Source organism: Somniosus microcephalus, unplaced genomic scaffold, assembly GCF_052327205.1.
Source record: "Somniosus microcephalus isolate GS21.2 unplaced genomic scaffold, FLI_Smic_1.0 unresolved_chr7, whole genome shotgun sequence".
Classification (NCBI taxonomy): domain Eukaryota; kingdom Metazoa; phylum Chordata; class Chondrichthyes; order Squaliformes; family Somniosidae; genus Somniosus; species Somniosus microcephalus.
Genome location: NW_028225185.1, coordinates 16,510,705 through 16,533,181, shown reverse-complemented (window position 1 = coordinate 16,533,181; position 22,477 = coordinate 16,510,705). Strand labels below are relative to the sequence as shown.

At 49.3% G+C, this 22,477-nt stretch overlaps 1 protein-coding gene across 1 annotated transcript in view; it reads right to left on the bottom strand.

Annotated features, from left to right (window-relative positions):
• dcst1 (DC-STAMP domain containing 1) overlaps nucleotides 1-22,477 on the bottom strand; it is a 92,881-nt gene that overhangs the window by 22,397 nt on the left and 48,007 nt on the right. The window contains exons 9-11 of the mRNA XM_085978728.1: nucleotides 20,547-20,704; nucleotides 17,005-17,104; nucleotides 1,398-1,493 (exon numbers count right to left, since the gene is read on the bottom strand). Of these exons, the coding sequence (XP_085834854.1) occupies nucleotides 1,398-1,493; nucleotides 17,005-17,104; nucleotides 20,547-20,704 (354 nt within the window). The remainder of the gene's footprint in view (nucleotides 1-1,397; nucleotides 1,494-17,004; nucleotides 17,105-20,546; nucleotides 20,705-22,477) is intronic.

Here is a 22,477-nt window from a genome sequence, read left to right as displayed (position 1 = left end):
AGAGATTGAGAGAGAGAGTGGGGAGAGACTGGGACCCAGAGATTGAGAGAGAGAGTGGGGAGAGATTGGGACCCAGAGATTGAGAGAGAGAGTGGGGAGAGACTGGGACCCAGAGACTGAGAGAGAGAGTGGGGAGAGATTGGGACCCAGAGATTGAGAGAGAGAGTGGGGAGAGATTGGGACCCAGAGATTGAGAGAGAGAGTGGGGAGAGACTGGGACCCAGAGATAGAGAGAGAGAGTGGGGAGAGATTGGGACCCAGAGATTGAGAGAGAGAGTGGGGAGAGACTGGGACCCAGAGATAGAGAGAGAGAGTGGGGAGAGATTGGGACCCAGAGATTGAGAGAGAGAGTGGGGAGAGATTGGGACCCAGAGATAGAGAGAGAGAGTGGGGAGAGATTGGGACCCAGAGATAGAGAGAGAGAGTGGGGAGAGATTGGGACCCAGAGATTGAGAGAGAGAGTGGGGAGAGACTGGGACCCAGAGATTGAGAGAGAGAGTGGGGAGAGACTGGGACCCAGAGATTGAGAGAGAGAGTGGGGAGAGACTGGGACCTAGAGATAGAGGGAGAGTGTGGAGAGACTGGGACCCAGAGATTGAGAGAGAGAGTGGGGAGAGACTGGGGCCCAGAGATTGAGAGAGAGAGTGGGGAGAGACTGGGACCTAGAGATAGAGAGAGAGAGTGGGGAGAGACTGGGACCTAGAGATAGAGAGAGTGGGGAGAGATTGGGACCCAGAGATTGAGAGAGACAGTGGGGAGAGACAGGGACCTAGAGATAGAGAGAGAGAGTGGGGAGAGACTGGGACCTAGAGATAGAGAGAGAGAGTGGGGAGAGACTGGGACCCAGAGATTGAGAGAGAGAGTGGGGAGAGACTGGGACCCAGAGATTGAGAGAGAGAGTGGGGAGAGACTGGGACCTAGAGATAGAGAGAGAGAGTGGGGAGAGATTGGGACCTAGAGATAGAGGGAGAGAGTGGGGAGAGATTGGGACCTAGAGATTGAGAGAGAGAGTGGGGAGAGACTGGGACCCAGAGATTGAGAGAGAGAGTGGGGAGAGATTGGGACCCAGAGATAGAGAGAGAGAGTGGGGAGAGACTGGGACCCAGAGATTGAGAGAGAGAGTGGGGAGAGACTGGGACCTAGAGATAGAGAGAGAGAGTGGGGAGAGACTGGGACCTAGAGATAGAGAGAGAGAGTGGGGAGAGACTGGGACCCAGAGATTGAGGGAGTGGGGAGTGATTTTGACCCAGGGACGGAAAGACTGGGACACCTTAACGAGGTGAGTAGTTTGCCCGGACGAAGCAAAGGAAAATATTCTCATTAGGTTCAGTGAGCAGGCGTTGATTTATCGAGGAACGCCTTCAGGGAGGGAGCTACCTACTTCAGTCCGCACTTACCAGGGTCCTCATTTCTTTGCTGTGGGTCCGAGCCTGCCAGGGGAAGATGACATGGGGCCGCTCGGCTTTCTTCAGCGGCAGAAGGTATCTCCTGTCCTGGGGCAGGAAACAAGGTCAACAGAGTAAGGACGGACAGCGAAAGAGAGAGCCTGGCTTTTCGGCACCTCTCAGACACCTGTAGAAGGGCGCGATGCAAAACCCTCCCCGCCGTGAATCGAACCAGCTTACGCCAAGCGTTCATTTGCAATCAGGTGGCCACCAGCGACTGCGACCTCTCAGTTCGCACCCCCAGCACAGGAGGGCTCAACAGATTCATCGGTGGAAGGTGCAGAACCAGGCTGACCAGAACCCGCAGGAGCCAGACAACGAACAGCACCAGAGGGAGGACTGGCGTGTTTCTGTCTTCTCTTTGCAGGAGCGATCCCAAACTAATCCCGCTGCCCCACTCTCTCCCCATAGCCCTGTATCAATCTCCAAACTAATCCCACTACCCCGCTCTCTCCCCATAGCCCTGTATCAATCTCAAACTAATCCCACTGCCCCGCTCTCTCCCCATAGCCCTGTATCAATCCCCAAACTAATCCCACTGCCCCGCTCTCTCCCCATAGCCCCGTATCAATCCCCAGACTAATCCCACTGCCCCGCTCTCTCCCCATAGCCCTGTATCAATCCCCAAACTAATCCCACTGCCCCGCTCTCTCCCCATAGCCCTGTATCAATCCCCAAACTAATCCCACTGCCCCGCTCTCTCCTCATAGACCTGTATCAGTCCCCAGACTAATCCCACTGCCCCGCTCTCTCCCCATAGCCCTGTATCAATCCCCAAACTAATCCCACTGCCCCGCTCTCTCCCCATATCCCTGTATCAATCCCCAAATTAATCCCACTGCCCTGCTCTCTCCCCCTAGCCCTGTATCAATCCCCAAACTAATCCCACTGCCCCGCTCTCCCCATAGCCCTGTATCAATCCCCAAACTAATCCCACTGCCCTGCTCTCTCCCCATAGCCCTGTATCAATCTAAAACTAATCCCACTGTCCCACGCTCTCCCCATAGCCCTGTATCAATCCCCAAACTAATCCCACTGCCCCGCTCTCTCCCCATAGCCCTGTATCAATCCCCAAACAAATCCCACTGCCCCGCTCTCTCCCCCTAGCCCTGTATCAACCCCAAACTAATCCCACTGCCCCGCTCTCTCCCCATAGCCCTGTTTCAATCCCCAAACTAATCCCACTGCCCCGCGCTCTCCCCATAGCCCTGTATCAATCCCAAACTAATCCCACTGCCCCGCTCTCTCCCCATTGCCCTGTATCAATCTAAAACTAATCCCACTGCCCCGCTCTCTCCCCATAGCCCTGTATCAATCTAAAACTAATCCCACTGCCCCGCTCTCTCCCCATAGTCCTGTGTCAATCCCCAAACTAATCCCACTGCCCCGCTCTCTCCCCATAGCCCTGTATCAATCCCCAACTAATCCCACTGCCCCGCTCTCTCCCCATAGCCCTGTATCAATCCCCAAACCAATCCCACTGCCCCACTCTCTCCCCATAGCCCTGTATCAATCCCCAAACTAATCCCACTGCCCCACTCTCTCCCCATAGTCCTGTATCAATCCCAAACTAATCCCACTGCCCCGCTCTCTCCCCATAGCCCTGTATCAATCCCAAACTAATCCCACTGCCCCGCTCTCTCCCCATAGCCCTGTATCAATCCCCAAACTAATCCCACTGCCCCGCTCTCTCCCCATAGCCCTGTATCAATCCCAAACTAATCCCACTGCCCCGCTCTCTCCCCATAGCCTTGTATAAATCCCCAAACTAATCCCACTGCCCCGCTCTCTCTCCATAGCCCTGTATCAATCCCCAAACTAATCTCACTGCCCCGCTTTCTCCCCATCGCCCTGTATCAATCCCCAAACTAATCCCACAGCCCCGCTCTCTCCCCATCGCCCTGTATCAATCCCCAAACTAATCCCACAGCCCCGCTCTCTCCCCATAGCCCCGTAACAATCCCCAGACTAATCCCACTGCCCCGCTCTCTCCCCATAGCCCTGTATCAATCTAAAACTAATCCCACTGTCCCACGCTCTCCCCATAGCTGTGTATCAATCCCCAAACTAATCCCACTGCCCCGCTCTCTCCCCATATCCCTGTATCAATCCCCAAATTAATCCCACTGCCCTGCTCTCTCCCCCTAGCCCTGTATCAATCCCCAAACTAATCCCACTGCCCCGCTCTCCCCATAGCCCTGTATCAATCCCCAAACTAATCCCACTGCCCTGCTCTCTCCCCATAGCCCTGTATCAATCCCCAACTAATCCCACTGCCCCGCTCTCCCCCCATAGCCCTGTATCAATCCCCAAACTAATCCCACTGCCCCGCTCTCTCCCCATAGCCCTGTATCAATCCCCAAACTAATCCCACTGCCCTGCTCTCTCCCCATAGCCCTGTATCAATCCCCAACTAATCCCACTGTCCCACGCTCTCCCCATAGCCCTGTATCAATCCCCAAACTAATCCCACTGCCCCGCTCTCTCCCCATATCCCTGTATCAATCCCCAAATTAATCCCACTGCCCCGCTCTCTCCCCATAGCCCTGTATCAATCCCCAAACTAATCCCACTGCCTCGCTCTCCCCATAGCCCTGTATCAATCCCCAAACTAATCCCACTGCCCTGCTCTCTCCCCATAGCCCTGCATCAATCTAAAACTAATCCCACTGTCCCACGCTCTCCCCATAGCCCTGTATCAATCCCCAAACTAATCCCACTGCCCCGCTCTCTCCCCATATCCCTTTATCAATCCCCAAACTAATCCCACTGCCCTGCTCTCTCCCCATAGCCCTGTATCCATCCCCAAACAAATCCCACTGCCCCGCTCTCTCCCCCTAGCCCTGTATCAATCCCCAAACTAATCCCACTGCCCCGCTCTCGCCCCATTGCCCTGTTTCAATCCCCGAACTAATCCCACTGCCCCGCTCTCTCCCCATAGCCCTGTATCAATCCCAAACTAATCCCACTGCCCCGCTCTCTCCCCATAGCCCTGTATCAACCCCAAACTAATCCCACTGCCCCGCTCTCTCCCCATAGCCCTGTATCAATCCCCAAACTAATCCCACTGCCCCGCTCTCTCCCCATAGCCCTGTATCAATCTAAAACTAATCCCACTGCCCCGCTCTCTCCCCATAGTCCTGTGTCAATCCCCAAACTAATCCCACTGCCCCGCTCTCTCCCCATAGCCCTGTATCAATCCCCAACTAATCCCACTGCCCCGCTCTCTCCCCATAGCCCTGTATCAATCCCCAAACTAATCCCACTGCCCCACTCTCTCCCCATAGCCCTGTATCAATCCCCAAACTAATCCCACTGCCCCACTCTCTCCCCATAGTCCTGTATCAATCCCAAACTAATCCCACTGCCCCGCTCTCCCCCCATAGCCCTGTATCAATCCCCAAACTAATCCCACTGCCCCGCTCTCTCCCCATAGCCCTGTATCAATCCCAAACTAATCCCACTGCCCTGCTCTCTCCCCATAGCCCTGTATCAATCCCCAAACTAATCCCACTGCCCCGCTCTCTCCCCATAGCCCTGTATCAATCCCAAACTAATCCCACTGCCCCGCTCTCTCCCCATAGCCCTGTATCAATCCCAAACTAATCCCACTGACCCGCTCTCTCCCCATAGCCCTGTATCAATCCCCAAACTAATCCCACTGCCCCGCTCTCTCCCCATCGCCCTGTATCAATCCCAAACTAATCCCACTGCCCCGCTCTCTCCCCATAGCCTTGTATAAATCCCAAACTAATCCCACTGCCCCGCTCTCTCCCCATAGCCTTGTATAAATCCCAAACTAATCCCACTGCCCCGCTCTCTCCCCATAGCCCCGTAACAATCACCAAACTAATCCCACTGCCCCGCCCTCTCCCCATAGCACTGTATCAATCCCAAACTAATCTCACTGCCCTGCTCTCTCCCCATAGCCTTGTATAAATCCCAAACTAATCCCACTGCCCCGCTCTCTCCCCATAGCCTTGTATAAATCCCAAACTAATCCCACTGCCCCGCTCTCTCCCCATAGCCCCGTAACAATCACCAAACTAATCCCACTGCCCCGCTCTCTCCCCATAGCCCTGTATCAATCCCCAAACTCATCCCACTGCCCCGCTCAATACTCTTCATAACTTTAAAAACCTCTATTGAATCTCCTCTTAGCCTTCCTTGCTGCATTGGAAATAGGTCCCAGAATCTCGTGTGGATGTCAAGGCCTTGGAGAGGGTGCGGAGGAGATTTACCAGGACGGTCCCAGGGGATGAGGGACTTCAGTGATGTGGAGAGACTGGAGAAGCTGGGCTTGTTCTCCTTGGAGCAGAGAAGGTTAAGCGGAGATTTAATCGAGGCGTTCAAAATCATGAGGGATTTTGATCGAGTAGATCGGGAGAAACTGTTTCCACTGGCAGGAGGGTCGGTAACCAGAGGACACAGATTGAAGATAATCGGCAAAAGAACCAGAGGGGGAGATGAGGAGAATGATTTTTACGCAGCGAGTTGTTGTGATCTGGAACGCGCTGCCTGAAAGGGCGGCGGAAGCAGATTCAATAGTAACTTTCAAAAGGGAATTGGCGAAATACTTGAAGGGGAAAAATTCGCAGGGCTGTGGGGAAAGAGCAGGGGGGAGTGGGACTAATTGGAGAGCTCATTCAAAGAGCCGGCACAGGCACGATGGGCCGAATGGCCTCCTCCTGTGCTGTCAGAAGTCTCTCCTCATAGCTACAAGTTTCCTGCCCCTGGTTAACCTACGTTGTACACTGTGGCCATGTATGAATTTGATCACATTCTACTTTGGTCCTGTTCTCTATCCCCCTATTAATAAGACCCAAAATGCGACTGACCATTTTTAAGGCTTTATCTGCACACACTCAGACTTTCATACAATGATCTATTTGAACCTGTATTCCTAAATTGACTTACATGCAATTTGATTTAAGTGTATATTTTTTTATTCGTTCATGGGATGTGGGCGTTGCTGGCAAGGCCAGCATTTATTGCCCATCCCTAGTTGCTCTTGAACCGCTGCAGTCCGTGTGGTGAAGGTGCTCCCACAGTGCTGTTAGGGAGGGAGCTCTAGGATTTTGTTTTTCGTGTGGTATTTTTATAACTGAGTGTCTTACTAGGCAATTTCAGAGGGCAATTAAGAGTCAACCAGATTGCTGTGGGTCTGGAGTCACATATAGGCCAGACCGGGTAAGGACGACAGATTTCCTTCCCTAAAGGACATTAAGTGAACCAGATGGGTTTTTATGATGATAGTCACCCATTACTGATACTAGCTTTTTGTTATAAATCTCATCATCATCAAGAAACTACTCATGAAATAACGCTGGACGGCCAGCTGGTGGCGCCGTCCAAGGAGTATAAATAGTCGGGCGTGGGCCCAGCTAACCAGGGACATTTTGTAAGACAAGGAACTAGTGAAGTACAACTAGACCTCCATGTTCTGAAACAAGTTGATTAAAGCCTTGCTTTATACTCAAACAAAGTGCATAGTGAGTTTTATTACATCACTTTTTATTCCAGATTTATTTAATTAACGGAATTTAAATTCCCCAACTGCTGTGGTGGGATTTGAACTCACGTCTACATGAATCCTTAGTCCAGACCGCTGGATTACTAGTCCAGTAACATTACCACCATACTACCGTTCCCGACTGGGCAACTGCTAAACGGAGCCAGGCAGAAACAAAATGGTAGCGTGTCCATATATGGGTTAAATGGGCTACAAAGGAACAGGAGGAGGCCACTCAGCCCCTCGAGCCTGTTCCGCCATTCAATGAGATCATGGCTGATCTGTATCTTAAGTCCATCTAAACCTTAATACCCTTACCCAACTGTGGTGTATGTAACCTGTTCCACCTTAAGAGAACTACCTTAAGAGATGTACTACTTTCTCTTGGCTGCTGTATACTGTAATACCGGTGGTGACCACACCGGTATATAAGTGTTGTGTAGGGATTTGCTGGGCAGTTCAGCCCTGACCTCCGAATAGTAAAGTCCTGTTAAAGCTATTCTTGTGGTCTGTGTCCAGTGATTTATAATAAGCATAACTGGGACACACAGACTTAACAGTGGCGACGAGTCCGATCTTACCCTGCGGCAGCTTTACATCCAAGGCAGCTTCGTCCTCAGAACGGGCGTCGAGAAGAGGCATCCGCCCTCATCATCCTGCTGAGCACCATCGCACGGGAGGCATCGAGAACCCGGGTTAAATAGAAAAATTCTGACCACGAAGCCCTCCATCAGCGACAGGCAGTGATCATCCCTTCTACCACGGTGGTGGGTAAGCCGATCAGCAACACGAGCAGAAAGTCGGCCGCGTTGACTGTGGAGTGGGGGAGGGAAAACGGAGGAAAAAGGGCGGAGAACTCTACCACGGCCGGTGAAAAGGGCCGGGCTGCAATCGAGGCCAAGAGGCGCAGCGACTGGGGCAGCTTAAGGCACGAGAGCCGCGGAGAACTCAAACGCAGCCGGTGTAAAGGACCAGGCTGCATGCGGGGCTGAGAGGCGCAACAGCAGGGGAAGCGTGAATGCCCACGGGAACCGCGGGGGAGTAAAAGCAGCGTCGGGGAATTGAGAACCGCTGGGGAGGCGAGAACGGCAGCAGCACAGCAATCGCCATTGCAGCCAGCGGGGGAAGAAGGAAACGCGGGAATCCGCCATTGTAGTCGGCGGGGGAAGAAGACGAGCGCGGGAAAGACCGCCAAGCGCGGGAAGCCGCCATTTTAGTAGGCGGGGGAAGAAGACAAGCGCGGGAAGCCGCCATTTTGAGAAAAAGAAAAATGTAAAAACTTGCAAAGATACCTAAACATGGGAACATTAATACCTTTGATAGCGATATCGAAGATTGGACCACATATGTAGAACGCATGGAAGTTTATTGTAAAGCAAATAAGGTACCAGATGATGAGAAAGCACTAACCTTATTAAGCTCAATGGGTGCGAAGACATACGGGCTATTGAAGCACCTTCTGTCACCAGATAAACCGGCGGATCAGACTTTCGCGAATATTGTTACTGTCCTGAAAAATCATTTAAACCCCACGCCGCTGATGATAGAGGAACGATTTAAATTTTACAGAAGAACGCAGCTGAAAGACGAAAGCAACGCTGAATTTTTAATTGAACTGCGTAAGCTATCAAAGTACTGTCAGTTTGGAACAGGACTAGCAGATGCGCTGAGAGATAAATTTGTGTGTGGATTGTTAAAAGAAGGAACACAAAAGCGACTGCTTGAGGAGAATGATCTTACGCTTGATAAAGCTGTCACTATTGCAGCATCGCACGAAGCCGCAGCGAGAGGCACTGCGGAAATGCAGCTACGGTCACCGGAACTCAGCACCAATCAAATGGTCTTGGGTACAGTAAAATGCTATCGTTGTGGAAAGACAACGCACGATCAGAACCAGTGCTGGTTCAAAAATCAGGAATGCAGAAAATGTGGCAGGCTTGGTCACATAGCTAAAGTATGCCGGTCAGGAAAGAAGACCAGCAACAAAAAGTCACCGCAGGAAAAGTACAGAAAGGTACACAAGGTGACAGAGAACAGTTCGAACGAACAGAAGTCAAATTCAGACTCCAGCAGTAATGAAATGGGTAGTCTAAGAGTACACAATGTTGGTAATGAAGCAGACCTCCAAACAATCTGGGTCACACTTCAGATAGCAGGAGTCCAAGTGAAGATGGAATTGGACACTGGATCGGCATTGACGGTCATGAATAAGCAAGATTACAAAAGGTTATTCCCACATATTCCCCTACGGGATACGGAGATTGTATTGAAAACATACACGGGGCAAAGAGTATACCCCATCGGGAAGATAGAGGTAAAGGTGGTCCACAAGGGCAAAGAAAGCCGAGGAATGGACTTATATGTGCTACCTGAGGGAGGTCCACCACTACTGGGACGGGAGTGGATTAGGAAAATAAATATGGACTGGCATTCCTTAAAAGCACTAACGGTAGATTCCGGTAAAAAAGATGTCAAACCTAAACGATTGTCCAGAATATTGGACAATGCTAAAGAGGTGTTCCAACAGGGACTGGGAACACTGAGAGGAATTACGGCAAACATCAAGGTTGAAGAACATGCAAACCCGAAATTTTTCAAAGCCAGACCGGTACCTTATGCGATACGACCTGCTGTGGAAGCTGAGCTGGAAGGGCTAGAACGTTCAGGAGTACTGTCTAAGGTAGACTGGAGTGAGTGGGCCACGCCCATTGTCCCCGTCATGAAGCGTTCATCGAGCAACAAGCCGGGGGAACCGGGGAAGGTTCGCATCTGTGGAGATTTCAAGATCACTGTTAATCCGGTGCTTCACACGGTGCAGTATCCACTTCCGCGGATTGAGGATATCTTCGCTTCGTTGTCTGGCGGGAAACACTTCACCAAGATAGACCTGGCGCAGGCGTACTTACAGATGGAAGTTGAGGAAGAGTCACGCCAGTATCTCACGATCAACACGCATAGAGGCTTGTACCGGTATAATAGACTGGTTTTTGGAGTGGCATCGGCTCCAGCAATTTGGCAAAGGGCCATGGAGCAGGTATTACAGGGAATTCCAGGCACACAATGTTACCTGGACGATATTCTGATTACAGGAGATGATGACGAGGAACACCTTGCAAATTTGGAACTGGTGCTCACCAGATTGAAAGAATATGGACTTCGAGTTAATCGCCAGAAATGTGAGTTCTTTCAGAAGCGGATCTCGTACTGTGGTCATGTCATTGACCAGGAGGGGCTTCATAAGCCTCCTGACAAGTTCGAAGCTGTTGTGAAGGCTCCCGCTCCGGATAATGTATCCCAGTTGAGGTCGTTCCTAGGGTTGATTAACTATTACCATAAGTTTCTGCCAAATTTATCCACGGTGCTGCACCCGCTGAACGCTCTTTTGCAGAAGGGAGTACCATGGAAGTGGAGCGAGGACTGTAAGAGGGCCTTTCGCAAAAGCAAGGCATTGATCACCTCAGAGGAAGTGTTGGCTCACTTCAACCCAACGCTGCCTATTCGTTTGGCTTGTGATGCTTCTCCATATGGTATTGGGGCAGTACTCTCACACAAGTTGCCAAATGGCCTGGAGAGGCCAGCTGCGTTCGCATCCAGATCATTGACCTCCGCTGAGCGCAACTATGCTCAGATAGATAGGGAGGCTCTCAGCCTTGTGTGGGGAGTAAAGAAGTTTAATCATTACCTGCAGGGCCAAAAGTTTACGCTTCTGACAGACCACCAGCCGTTGGTATCCATTTTTAACCCTAAGAAGGGTGTTTCGGTGATGACAGCACAGAGACTCCAGAGATGGTCCCTTTTCCTAGGGGCACATCAATATCAGATCGAATTCAAAGGTACAAAGCAGCATGGTAATGCTGATGGGCTGTCGCGCCTGCCGCTACCTACAGAGGAGGAGGCACCGACGGTTGACCCTGTTGCGTTATTTCACTCGACCATCATCGAATGTTTACCAGTCACCAATGCAAGTATTGAAAGAGAAAGCAGGAACGACCCGACACTGTCCTGGGTCTACGAAGTGACAGTGAAGGGATGGCCAGCACATGGTGATCCACTGTTACCGGCATTCTCAGCAAGACGAGAACAGCTGTCCGTCTGTCAAGGAGCATTGATGTATGGAACAAGGGTGATTATTCCTCCTAAGTTAAGAGAGAGAGTTCTAAAGGAACTGCATGAAGGTCATCTGGGGGTAGTCAAGATGAAAAGCCTTGCTAGGGCTTATGTGTGGTGGCCGGGTGTCGACCAACAGATAGAGGATCTGACGAAAAGCTGCTCAGGGTGCCAAAAAGTGCAAAATGCACCTCCGATTGCACCGCTGCATCCATGGGAATGGCCTTCAACCCCATGGCAACGTGTACATATTGACTTTGCTGGTCCATTCATGGACTCTATGTTTTTAATTGCGGTGGACGCACATTCTAAATGGCCAGAAGTGATTAAGATGACTACCACTACCTCGGAAAAGACGATCGCGGTGCTAAGAACGACATTTGCAAGAAATGGATTGCCAGAACAAATATGTTCAGACAACGGGCCGCAGTTCGTGTCAGAAGAATTCCAGAAATTCATGAAGAAGAATGGGGTGAAACATTATACCTCTGCCCCATATCATCCGGCTACAAACAGGTTGGCCGAGAGATTTGTACAAACGTTCAAAAAAGCAATAAAGGCCATGAGCGAAGATCAGATTCCACTACAACACAAGGTGGACAAATTCCTACTGGCATATCGAAACGCCACTCATGCAGTGACAAACCAAAGTCCTGCCATGATGTTCTATAACAGGAGGTTGCGGTCCAGGTTGGACTTGTTAAAACCAAATGTGCGGAGGGAAGTTGAAAACAAACAGTTCCAGCATATAAATAACAAGACCACTCGGAGTTTCGAAATAGGACAACCAGTGTTAGCCCGGGACTATAAAAACAAGAAATGGCAATCTGGAACAATTCGGGCCAGACAAGGACCCCTGATGTACACGGTAGATATTGGTGAAAATGTAATACAGCGTCATGCTGACCAACTGGTAGAATCGAGAACAAGGGTTGAACCCATGGTTACGGCAGAGACAACCGTGGAAGAAGTTAGTGAACCTGAAGCATCTACCTCAGAAGTGAATGTACCTGATGATGATGTCCAATCCATAAGAGACCAACTAGATGAGTCACCCCAGCAACGAGAATCAGAGACCCCTGAAAGGCGTTATCCAACTCGAATCAGGAGGCCTCCTCAGAGACTGAATCTTTGAACTGTTTTGCATGAAGTTGTATATATATATGTTATTATGTTATGTTAAATGGGGATATAACTGTTAAGCTAAAAAGGGAGGATTGTGGTGTATGTAACCTGTTCCACCTTAAGAGAACTACCTTAAGAGATGTACTACTTTCTCTTGGCTGCTGTATACTGTAATACCGGTGGTGACCACACCGGTATATAAGTGTTGTGTAGGGATTTGCTGGGCAGTTCAGCCCTGACCTCCGAATAGTAAAGACCTGTTAAAGTTATTCTTGTGGTCTGTGTCCAGTGATTTATAATAAGCATAACTGGGACACACAGACTTAACACCAACAAAAATCTATCAATCCCGATTTTGAAATTTTCAATTGACCCCGCCCCCAGCCTCGACAGTTTTTTAGGGAAGAGAGTTCCAGATTCCACTGTCCTTACAGTGTCACTGATTGGATGAGGGTTGGGTAAGGGTATTATCAGGCAGCTTGAACACCTGTTCTCCAAAGATATGGGGATAGGACCAAACTTTTGTTCTTATTGTCTTGTTACTATAACTAGTTGTCTTTCACCATTAAAATTACTGGTTCCCACTGTATCGTTTTCCAATCCCTCCGTGGCCCATTCTTTGTTTGTGAAGACACAAAATGGCGGAAGTCAGCAAGGGGTCCTTTGCCTGGTGGTCAACATATGGTCCTTTGTTTGAAAGGCCACAGGGACAGGAAGGCGGGACATGACCGACAAGGAAGTCCCGTCCCCCCGCACAGCTCACAGGAACATGAACGTGTCATGCGGAAGGAAGTCCAGCGGGGAAGGTTTGGAGTGAAACTGACCTATCAGAGGGAGGCAGACAGTGGGGCCGGCAGAAAGGCGCGATAAAAAGTGACCCACAGGCAGGAAATTCAGAACACAGAAGGAACACAGAAGACAGAACGGAAGAACAGACGAACAGAGAAAGCTGGCCAGTCTATGTTTCGACTTACGACTCTCCCTGGACCAATCACCCAGAGATAAGGGAGTATGTATCAAAGTCGGACATAGAGCTCGGGTATTGTTAAAAGGGATACTTTTATGTACGGTTGACTCAGAATATAAATCGCTCAGAGGTTGCATGTAAATTGCTGGGAAATACTTTTATGTACGGGTAAACTGGGCACATATTGAATGCGATTGTACACTTGAATTTTGAACTATAGTGTGAATAAAGACCAATTTTATTGATCACATCCTTGTCTGCCATTGTTACGCTTATTCGTAATTCTCGAAGTCAGAACCATAGTAAGAGAAAGGTTTATACCCCCAACATGGAACTGACCCTTTCTCCCGTGGATATCAAAGAGAGACAGAGAGAGAGAGAGAGTCTCTTTTGAAGAGGAAGTAGTAATGGTGGTGAGAATAGGACCTCCATCTCTCAGTGCCTTCAGGGGAGGATGGGAGACTAAACCTGAGAGAGGGGGATGAAATCCATGAGGTGACTAAAGACATAAGAACTTAAGAAATAGGAGCAGGAGTCAGCCATTCGGCCCCTCGAGCCTGCTCCGCCATTCAATGAGATCATGGCTGATCTTCTGCCTCAACCCCATTCACCGGCCCTATCGCCATATCCCTTGATGCCCTTACTGGGCAGAAATCTATCGACTTCTGTTTTGAATATTCCCAATGACTGAGCCTCCACAGCCCTCTGGGGTAGAGAATTCCAAAGATTCACCACCCTCTGTGTGAAGAAACGTCTTCTCATCTCAGTCCTGAATGGCCGACCCTTTATCCTGAGGCTGTGGCCCCTGGTTCTAGACTCCCCAGCCAAGGGAAACATTCTCCCAACATCCACCCTATCAAGCCCTGTAATAATTTTGTACGCTTCAGTGAGATCCCCTCTCATTCTTCTGAATTCAAGAGAATACAGGCCTAGTTTACTCAATCTCTTCTCATACGACAGTCCCGCCATCCCAGGAATCAATCTCGTGAACCTTCGTTGCACTCACTCTATGACAAGTATATCCTTCCTTAGGTAAGGAGACCAAAATTGTACACAGTGCTCCAGGTGTGGTCTCACCAAGGCCCTATATAATTGGAGTAAGACCTTGTTAAGCCCGCCCTGCGGGCATAGCCGGCCAATTAAGGGAAAACCGGTGACAGAGGACGTCAGCGTATGACGTTTCATCTGTTGAAAATTTTTGCCAATGAATTGTCAGCGTTTGACAGCTTTGAGAAGCCGTCAGACACTGACAATCTCTGTTCTAAGGTGAGCCCTTGCACAGAAGGATCACCAAGACCTCTCTCCTCAGCAGAAATCAGATGGCTGCTGCATCTGAGAATGCAGCAGCCATTCTGTCATCTCTGCCGTTGAGATGAGGCACCTCCGGATCCCCAACGGTTGAAGCCTGCAGGAAGAAGCAAAGGTAAGTAAACTTTTTCTAACACTTTACACTCACCTCTCATATTTGCCTGTCCACACTTGCACCCATCACTCACCTCCACAGCTGACATTTCGGCCCCTCTCACCCCCCGCAGACCCACTGCTCGCCTCGCTGACCCTGGCGAGGTTCGCAGCCCTCGGGAAGCCCGCACTTTCAGGGGTAAAATGGGGAAAAGCCTCTTAACTGCCTGTTAACGAGTAGACGGGTCTCTGCGCGAGTCGGGGACCTGCCTCCCGGGAAGGTGGCACGGAGGCGGGTCGGGTACCCGCTCCCAGTTTCTGCCATTTTCCCAGCAGTCCCGCCTCTATACCCGCCTCCCTGGGGCTGGCGAAATTCCCCTGTTAAGATAAAATTTGGTTTAAGGGATATAAAGGGGTCCTCAATATTCGACCGGTATAAAACTGTCTGAAAGGTACCATTTAGTCTTGTTAGCTGGAAAACGAAACGCAAAGCACCATGGGATACTTGGCTATATTAACCCTTTTTAGACTAACATAAATAGAAATTAGCTGACATTCTGAAATGTTGCTTGTAATTACAACTTGGTAACTGTTTAGAAAGAGCCTGTTCTTGGAAGAGATAAGAGTATAAAGGCACGCTTAAGAAGCAGCAGCAAATAAGGCCTTGAAGAAGTAGTCAGCCAGCTGCATAATTCAGTGTGGCTTTGTATCCAGCTAGCCATGTCTCTGCTGGAAAATACTTTCCCATACCGATAACAAGAGTAAGAGATAGCTCATGAATATGAAGCCTCCTACAGTCGACAAGCTTTTTACTGATGTATTCAGGGGGTACTCGAGTTCGAGGGACAGGCTTAGTAGTTGATTGATTAACCATGTAAACCAATGAAGTATCAATATTCTCATGTATACACCCCATTAGTAATAAGTGGGTGTTGTCTAATAAACTCTATAAACTAAGCTGTATTGTCACTTTTCCTCTGAGAACAGAGCCTCCAGCTGGGGTTGGCTGAGGTGGTTCTCCCGTGTGCACTCATAATAAACTATTGATCTGGGTAACACCTGAGTCTGTTAGTTCTGTTTTACCATCCAGATTTTCCTCGCTTACACCCCCCAACGTTTCAGGTCTGTGACCTCTCGTCAGAACTGGAAAACTGGAGAGGTAACAGGTTTTGAGCAGGTGCAGGGGCAGGGAAAGTGGGGAGATGGAGGAAAGAACAAAAGGGAAGGTTTGTGATTGGGTGGAAGGGCAGGAGAGATTAAATGACAAAAGGGGTGATGGTGCGAGGCAAAAGGAGATAGTAACGGGAGAAGTAAAGGAACAAAGGATGGGTCTAGAGGAGGTGTAAATGGGAATGGCAGAATCATCAACAGCTGCCGTCTGAAAAAAATGGGACCAGTGGTTATGATCTGAAATTGTTGAACTCGATGTTGAATCCTGAAGGTGGTAAAGTGCCCAATCGAAAGACGAGCTTCATGAATCCTGAACTACCAAAACCACAGAGTCTGACCCTCCCCGCCCAGTGCCAAACTGATAGGGTCAGACTTGCATCAGCACCGTCGCAGAGTCTTGCGGGTTGATTTGGGAGATGGGAGCCGTGCCTAACTTTGGGAGTGGGGAGCGAGGAGCTGCTGAACTGTGTGTTGCGAGGTGTTCCCTTTGAACGCACCCCGTACGACGACTCCCTGAAGTGGGACATCGGCGTCCTTCAGGAATTAAGGGGTTAACAATGCAGCTTGCACACCAGAAGCGGTTGAGACAGAGACCGGCCGAGATAGCTCAGACATGCTGACCACAAGGTCTCGATGCTTTTCAAGAGTAGATGAGATTAGCTCAGAAGCACCATCTATGATTAACCACAAACTATGGAACCTAGAGATAAGTAAAACCACACGGGGCACAGCAAGACAGATGTGCAGACATGTGGTTTTACTAAAGGTTACAAAAATATAACAACAGGTGAGATCATAAAGATCATGTGACAATAAAATATAGGCGAACGGTTGTGTGTCACCAGATAGGGAATTAGCCAATCAGCAACAGTGCATGCGGGCCTTAGGCCAATTAAAACAGTGTAACGGGATTGTGCATAAATATGTAACGCTTACTGTATCAACTTGGAGAAGTCTCCTGGTGCGCCAGTAGAGATTGTCTCCCCACCAGTGTAATAAAGACCATTTGAATAACAATCTAAAACCTTGTGTCGAGTGTTGGCTTAAAATACTCCACAACAACACTCCAACATACAGAGACCCGAGCAAGCCAGCACGCCTCACCACCGACATTCCCTCTAAGCTGCCCGCACAAGCTCTCCCATTTGTAATACCGCGGGTGTGCAGGGACTTAAAGGGGGGCCGCGCGTTGAAGTAAACGCGGCAAAGGGCAATTTAGAGGGAACGCCGCCCACCGCCGTCCCTCGCCATGGCGACCAACCACCGCCGCCACTCACCGCCTTCCTCCGTCGCGCGTCAAGCTGACGAAAATAAGTGCTGATGTATATGTTGTCGTAGCGAATGTCTTGGTTGAAGCTATACGTGTACAAGAAGGAACTGAAGAGAGAAAGAGAGAGAGAGAGACCGGTTACATGCACTGCTGCCTTAAATAAAATTAATGGAATCGTAGAACATAACTAGAATCGTAGAAAATAACATAAGAACATAAGAACATAAGACGTAGGAGCAGGAGTCGGCCATTCGGCCCCTCGAGCCTGCTCCGCCATTCAATAAGATCATGGCTGATCTGATCTTGGCCTTGACTCCACTTCCCTGCCAGCTCCCCATAACCCTTCACTCCCTTACCGTTGAAAAATCTGTCTATCTTCACCTTCAATGTATTCAATGACCCAGCCCTCCACGGCTCTCTGGGGCAGAGAATTCCACAGATTCACGACCCTCTGAGAGAAGAAATTCCTCCTCATTTCCGTTTTAAATGGGCGCCCCCTTATTCTGAAACTATGAGCCCCCTAGTTCTAGATTCCTCCAAGAGGGGAAACATCCTCTCAGCATCCACCCTGTCAATCCCCCTTCAGAATCTTAGGAGGAGGCCATTCGGCCCATTGAGTCTGCGCTGGCTCTCTCTCAAAGAGCAATCCCGTTAATCCCACTCCACCCACTCTTTCCCAATATCCCTTCAATCTTTTTCTCCTTCAAGTATTTATCCAATTCCCTTTTGAAGGCTACTATTGAATCTCCCTCCTCCACCCTATCAGGCAGCGTATTCCAAATCCTAACCACTCGTTGTGTAAAAAAGTTTTTCTTCATGTCGCCTTTGGTTCTTTTGTTAATCACCTTAAATCTGTGCCCTCTGGTTAGCGACCCTTAGAGTCATAGAGTTATACAGCACAGAAAGAGGCCCTTCAGCCCATCGCGTCCGCGCCGGCCATCAAGCCCTGTCTAATCTAATCCCATTTTCAGCCACTGGGAACAGCTTCTCCTTATTTACTCCTCATGATTTTGAACGCCTCTATCAAATCTCCTCTTAACCTTCTCTGCTCTAAGGAAAACAATCCCAGCTTCTCCAGTCTCTCCACATAACTGTAATCCCTCATTCCCGGGAAGCATTCTCGTAAATCTCCCCTGCACCCTCTCTAAGGCCTTCACATCCTTCCTAAAGTGCGGTGCCCAGAATTGGACACAATACTCCAGTTGAGGTTGGACCAGTGTTTTATAAAGGTTCATCATAACTTCCTTGCCTTTGTACTCTATGGCAGTCTGCAGAAGAAGCAAGGCTTGCTGTGGACCTTAAATGCAGCAGCAATGATGACGTCATCGGAGGGGACTTTCAGTCATGAAAAATCCATTTGCAAAGGCTTCCCACACGTTGGAAATCAATTGGCCAATTAAGTTAAAATTGCATCAATCTCCCACATCCATTTAGATTCGTGTGGGAAACACGAAATTTGGATAAGACGACACCATCCCGCACCCGAGTTAAAATCCCCCCCATGCCTCTATTTAGGGTCATAGGGTCATAGAGTTATACAGCACAGAAAGAGGCCCTTTGGCCCATCGTGTCCGCGCCGGCCATCAAGCCCCGTTTATTCTAATCCCATTTTCCAGCACTTGGTCCCTAGCCTTGTATGCTATGGCGTTTCAAGTGCTCATCTAAATGCTTCTTGAATGTTGTGAGGGTTCCTGCCTCGACCATCCTTTCAGGCAGTGAGTTCCAGATTCCAACCACCCTCTGGGTGAAAAAGTTTTTCCTCAAATCCCCTCTAAACCTCCTGCCCCTTACCTTGAAACTATGCCCCCTGGTTATTGACCCCTCTACTAAGGGGAAAAGTTCCTTTCTATCTACCCTATCTATGCCCCTCATAATTTTGTACACCTCAATCAGGTCCCCCCTCAGCCTTCTCTGCTCTAAGGAAAACAACCCCAGCCTGTCCAGTCTCTCTTCATAGCTGAAGCGCTCCAGCCCAGGTAACATCCTGGTGAAGTTATAAAGCCCAGGACCCCGTATGCTTTATTAACCGCTTTGTTAACCTGTCCTGCCACCTTCAAAGATTTGTGCACAAGCACCCCCCGGGTCTCTCTGTTTGTTAGTTATTATATCATTGGAAATGGGGAAAGAAAGGGTGTTTGAGCAGGTGGGGCGGTTGGAGATGGGAGGTCATGCGGTTTGAAACCTCTGGGAACGCGTCCAACCAAAGCTGGCAACCACCACATCTCCTGGGAGATGCCAATAAGGAAAAAGCTAAATTCTGGAAAAATTGCTCTCCGACCCTCCTCGGGCGATGGAACCCCGCACAGGCAGCTCACGAGGAACGTGTGCAGAGCATGGACGGGGTTGTCTTATACTCAAGTGTATATGGGACAATTAGTCTAGCAACATAGGAACAGGAGGAGGCCATTCAGCCTGTTTTTTTTACTCGTTTATGGGATGTGGGCGTCGCTGGCAAGGCCGGCATTTATTGCCCATCCCTAGTTGCCCTCGAGAAGGTGGTGGTGAGCCGCCTTCTTGAACCGCTGCAGTCCGTGTGGTGAAGGTGCTCCCACAGTGCTGTTAGGGAGGGAGTTCCAGGATTTTGACCCAGCGACGATGAAGGAACGACCGATATATTTCCAACTCAGGATGGGGTGTGTGACTCGGAGGGGAACTTGGAAGTGGTGGTGTTCCCATGCGCCTGCTGCCCTTGTCCTTCTAGGTGGAAGAGGTCGCGGGTTTGGGAGGTGCTGCCGAAGAAGCCTTGGCGAGTTGCTGCAGTGCATCTTGTAGATGGTACACACTGCAGCCACGGTGCGCCGGTGGTGGAGGGAGTGGATGTTTAAGGTGGTGGACGGGGTGCCAATCAAGCGGGCTGCTTTGTCCTGGATGGTGTCGAGCTTCCTGAGTGTTGTTGGAGCTGCACTCATCCAGGCAAGTGGAGAGTATTCCATCACACGCCTGACTTGTGCCTTGTAGATGGTGGAAAGGCTTTGGGGAGTCAAGAGGTGAGACACTCGCCGCAGAATACCCAGCCTCTGACCTGCTCTTGTTGCCACAGTATTTATGTGGCTGGCCCAGTTAAGTTTCTGGCCAATGGTGACCCCCAGGATATTGATAGTGGGGGATTCGGTGATGGTAATGATGTTGAATGTCAAGGGGAGGTGGTTAGACTCTCGCTTGTTGGAGATAGTCATTGCCTGGCACTTCTGTTCTACCATTCAAATGTCTGTTCTGTATCTTAACTCCATCTACACACCTTGGTTCCGTAACCCTTAATCCCCTTACCCAACAAAAACCTATCAATCTCCGTTTTGATATTTCCAATTGACCCCCAGCCTCGACAGCTTTTTGGGGGAGCGAGTTCCAGATTTCCACCAGCCTTTGTGTGAAGAAGTGCTTCCTGACATCACCCCTGAACGGCCTGGCTCTAATTTTAAGGTGACGCCCCCCCCCTTGTTCTGGACTCCCCCCACCAGAGGAAACAGCTTCTCTCTATATCTACCCCGCCGAATCCTCAATTTTGAAGAATCTCGCTGCACGAAGAGGGAGACATGAAATCTTACTCACGAGATGAAGAGGATGAGGAACGTGAGGGAGGCCAACAGCTTAAATATCAACACAATGTTTTCCAGGACGGTCCGCTTCTTCAGTAGCTCCTCCCGCACCGTCCCGGTAATTTCTGCTTTTGAGATGTTGGCGCCTATTATGGATTCTTGCTCTATTTTCTGGGCACGGAAAGGAAGAAGTGAAGTTTGCTAAGTTGACGTTCCTTGTTTCGAGTTTTTTTCCCTCAATTTTTCTGATAACGCGCCTGTGAAGCACCTGAACAACAACAACTTGCATTTATATAGCGCCATTGACGTCGCAAGGCGTTTTACGGTAGCATTACCAAACCAGATTTGATCCCGAGCCACATAAGGAGATATTAGGACAGGTGACCAAAAGCTTGGTCAAAGAGGTCGGTTTTAAGGAGCGTCTTAAAGGAGGAGAGAGAGGCGGAGAGGTTTAGGGAGGGAATTCCAGAGCTCGGGGCCCAGGCGGCTGAAGGCACGGCCGCCAATGGTGGAGCGATGGAAATCGGGGGGATGCGCAAGAGGCCGGAATTGGAGGAGCGCCGAGATCTCGGAGGGTTGTGGGGAGCTGGAGGAGGTTACAGAGATAGGGGAAATTTTTTTTTTTTTAAATCAGTTCTACGGGAAATTTCAAACTGGCTGTGAATGAACTGAAAGAGAAAGCAAGAAGGGCTTTCTATGCCATTAAAAAATCAATCCAAATAGAAATCCCAATTAGCATTTGGCTCAAAATTTTCAAATCAGTAATTGAACCAATTGCACTCTATGGCAGTGAGGTGTGGGGACCGCTAACACAACAAGAATTTGCAAAATGGGACAAACACCCAATTGAGATCCTACATGCAGAATTCTGTAAAAGTATCCTCCGGATTCAAAGGAAAACCGTAAACAATGCATGCAGGGCAGAACTAGGCCAATATCCATTAATAATCACTATCCAAAAAAGAGCCACCAAATTTTGGAAACACCTAGAAATGAGCAACCCCCAATGCTATCATTACGAAGCCCTGAAATGCCAAGAGAGGACCATAAAGAAGAATACCCTCAGTCAACTAGTCCTGGGACTCAGTGAAGTAACTACTAACACTACTAACAATAACCAGCCCCAGGACAGTGACAGCGTAACACAAAGAATTCGACCCAACACAATCGTCGCTAAGCAAAAGGAAAAATATCTGTCATATTGGGCAGAAACAACAAAAACCCAAAGCAAACTCAATTGCTGCTTGGCCCTAAACAGACAATACAACATGGCTGATTACCTGACCATGGTAAAGGATAGCAAACTGAGAAAAACCTTGACAATGTACAGACTTAGTGAACATAGCCTGGCGATCGAAAAAGGTAGACACAGGCAGACCCGGCTACCAAGAGAGGACAGGATATGCTCTCACTGCAGTCAGGGAGTGGTAGAGACAGAGATGCACTTCCTCACAGCTTGTAGAAAATATCAGGGCATAAGGGAGAACTTCTACCCAAAATTCACAAAAATATGCCCGGAATTCAGAAATTTGAATGACGACCAAAAACTCCCATACCTACTAGGGGAAGAGAGAAATTGTGTAACACTAGCGGCACACTATGTTACAGCTTGCCATAAACAGAGGGACAACCACTAAATATAAGAAAAGAGTATATATAAATTATATGAAAGTATATTTATACACTCAGGGATATATCTGTTTATACACTGTATGCATAGATCTGTATTTTTGTGTACAAACATGAATGTTTTTCGATGCTTTGGCAACATAAGATGTAACTTGTCATGCCAATAAAGCGATTTGAATTTAATTGAATTGAATTGATAGGGAGGGGTATGAGGGCCAGGGAGGGGATTTGAACAGGAGGATGAGAATTTTGAAATCGAGACGTTGCTTAACCGGGAGCCAATGTAGGTCAGCGAGCACAGGGAGCGACGGGTGA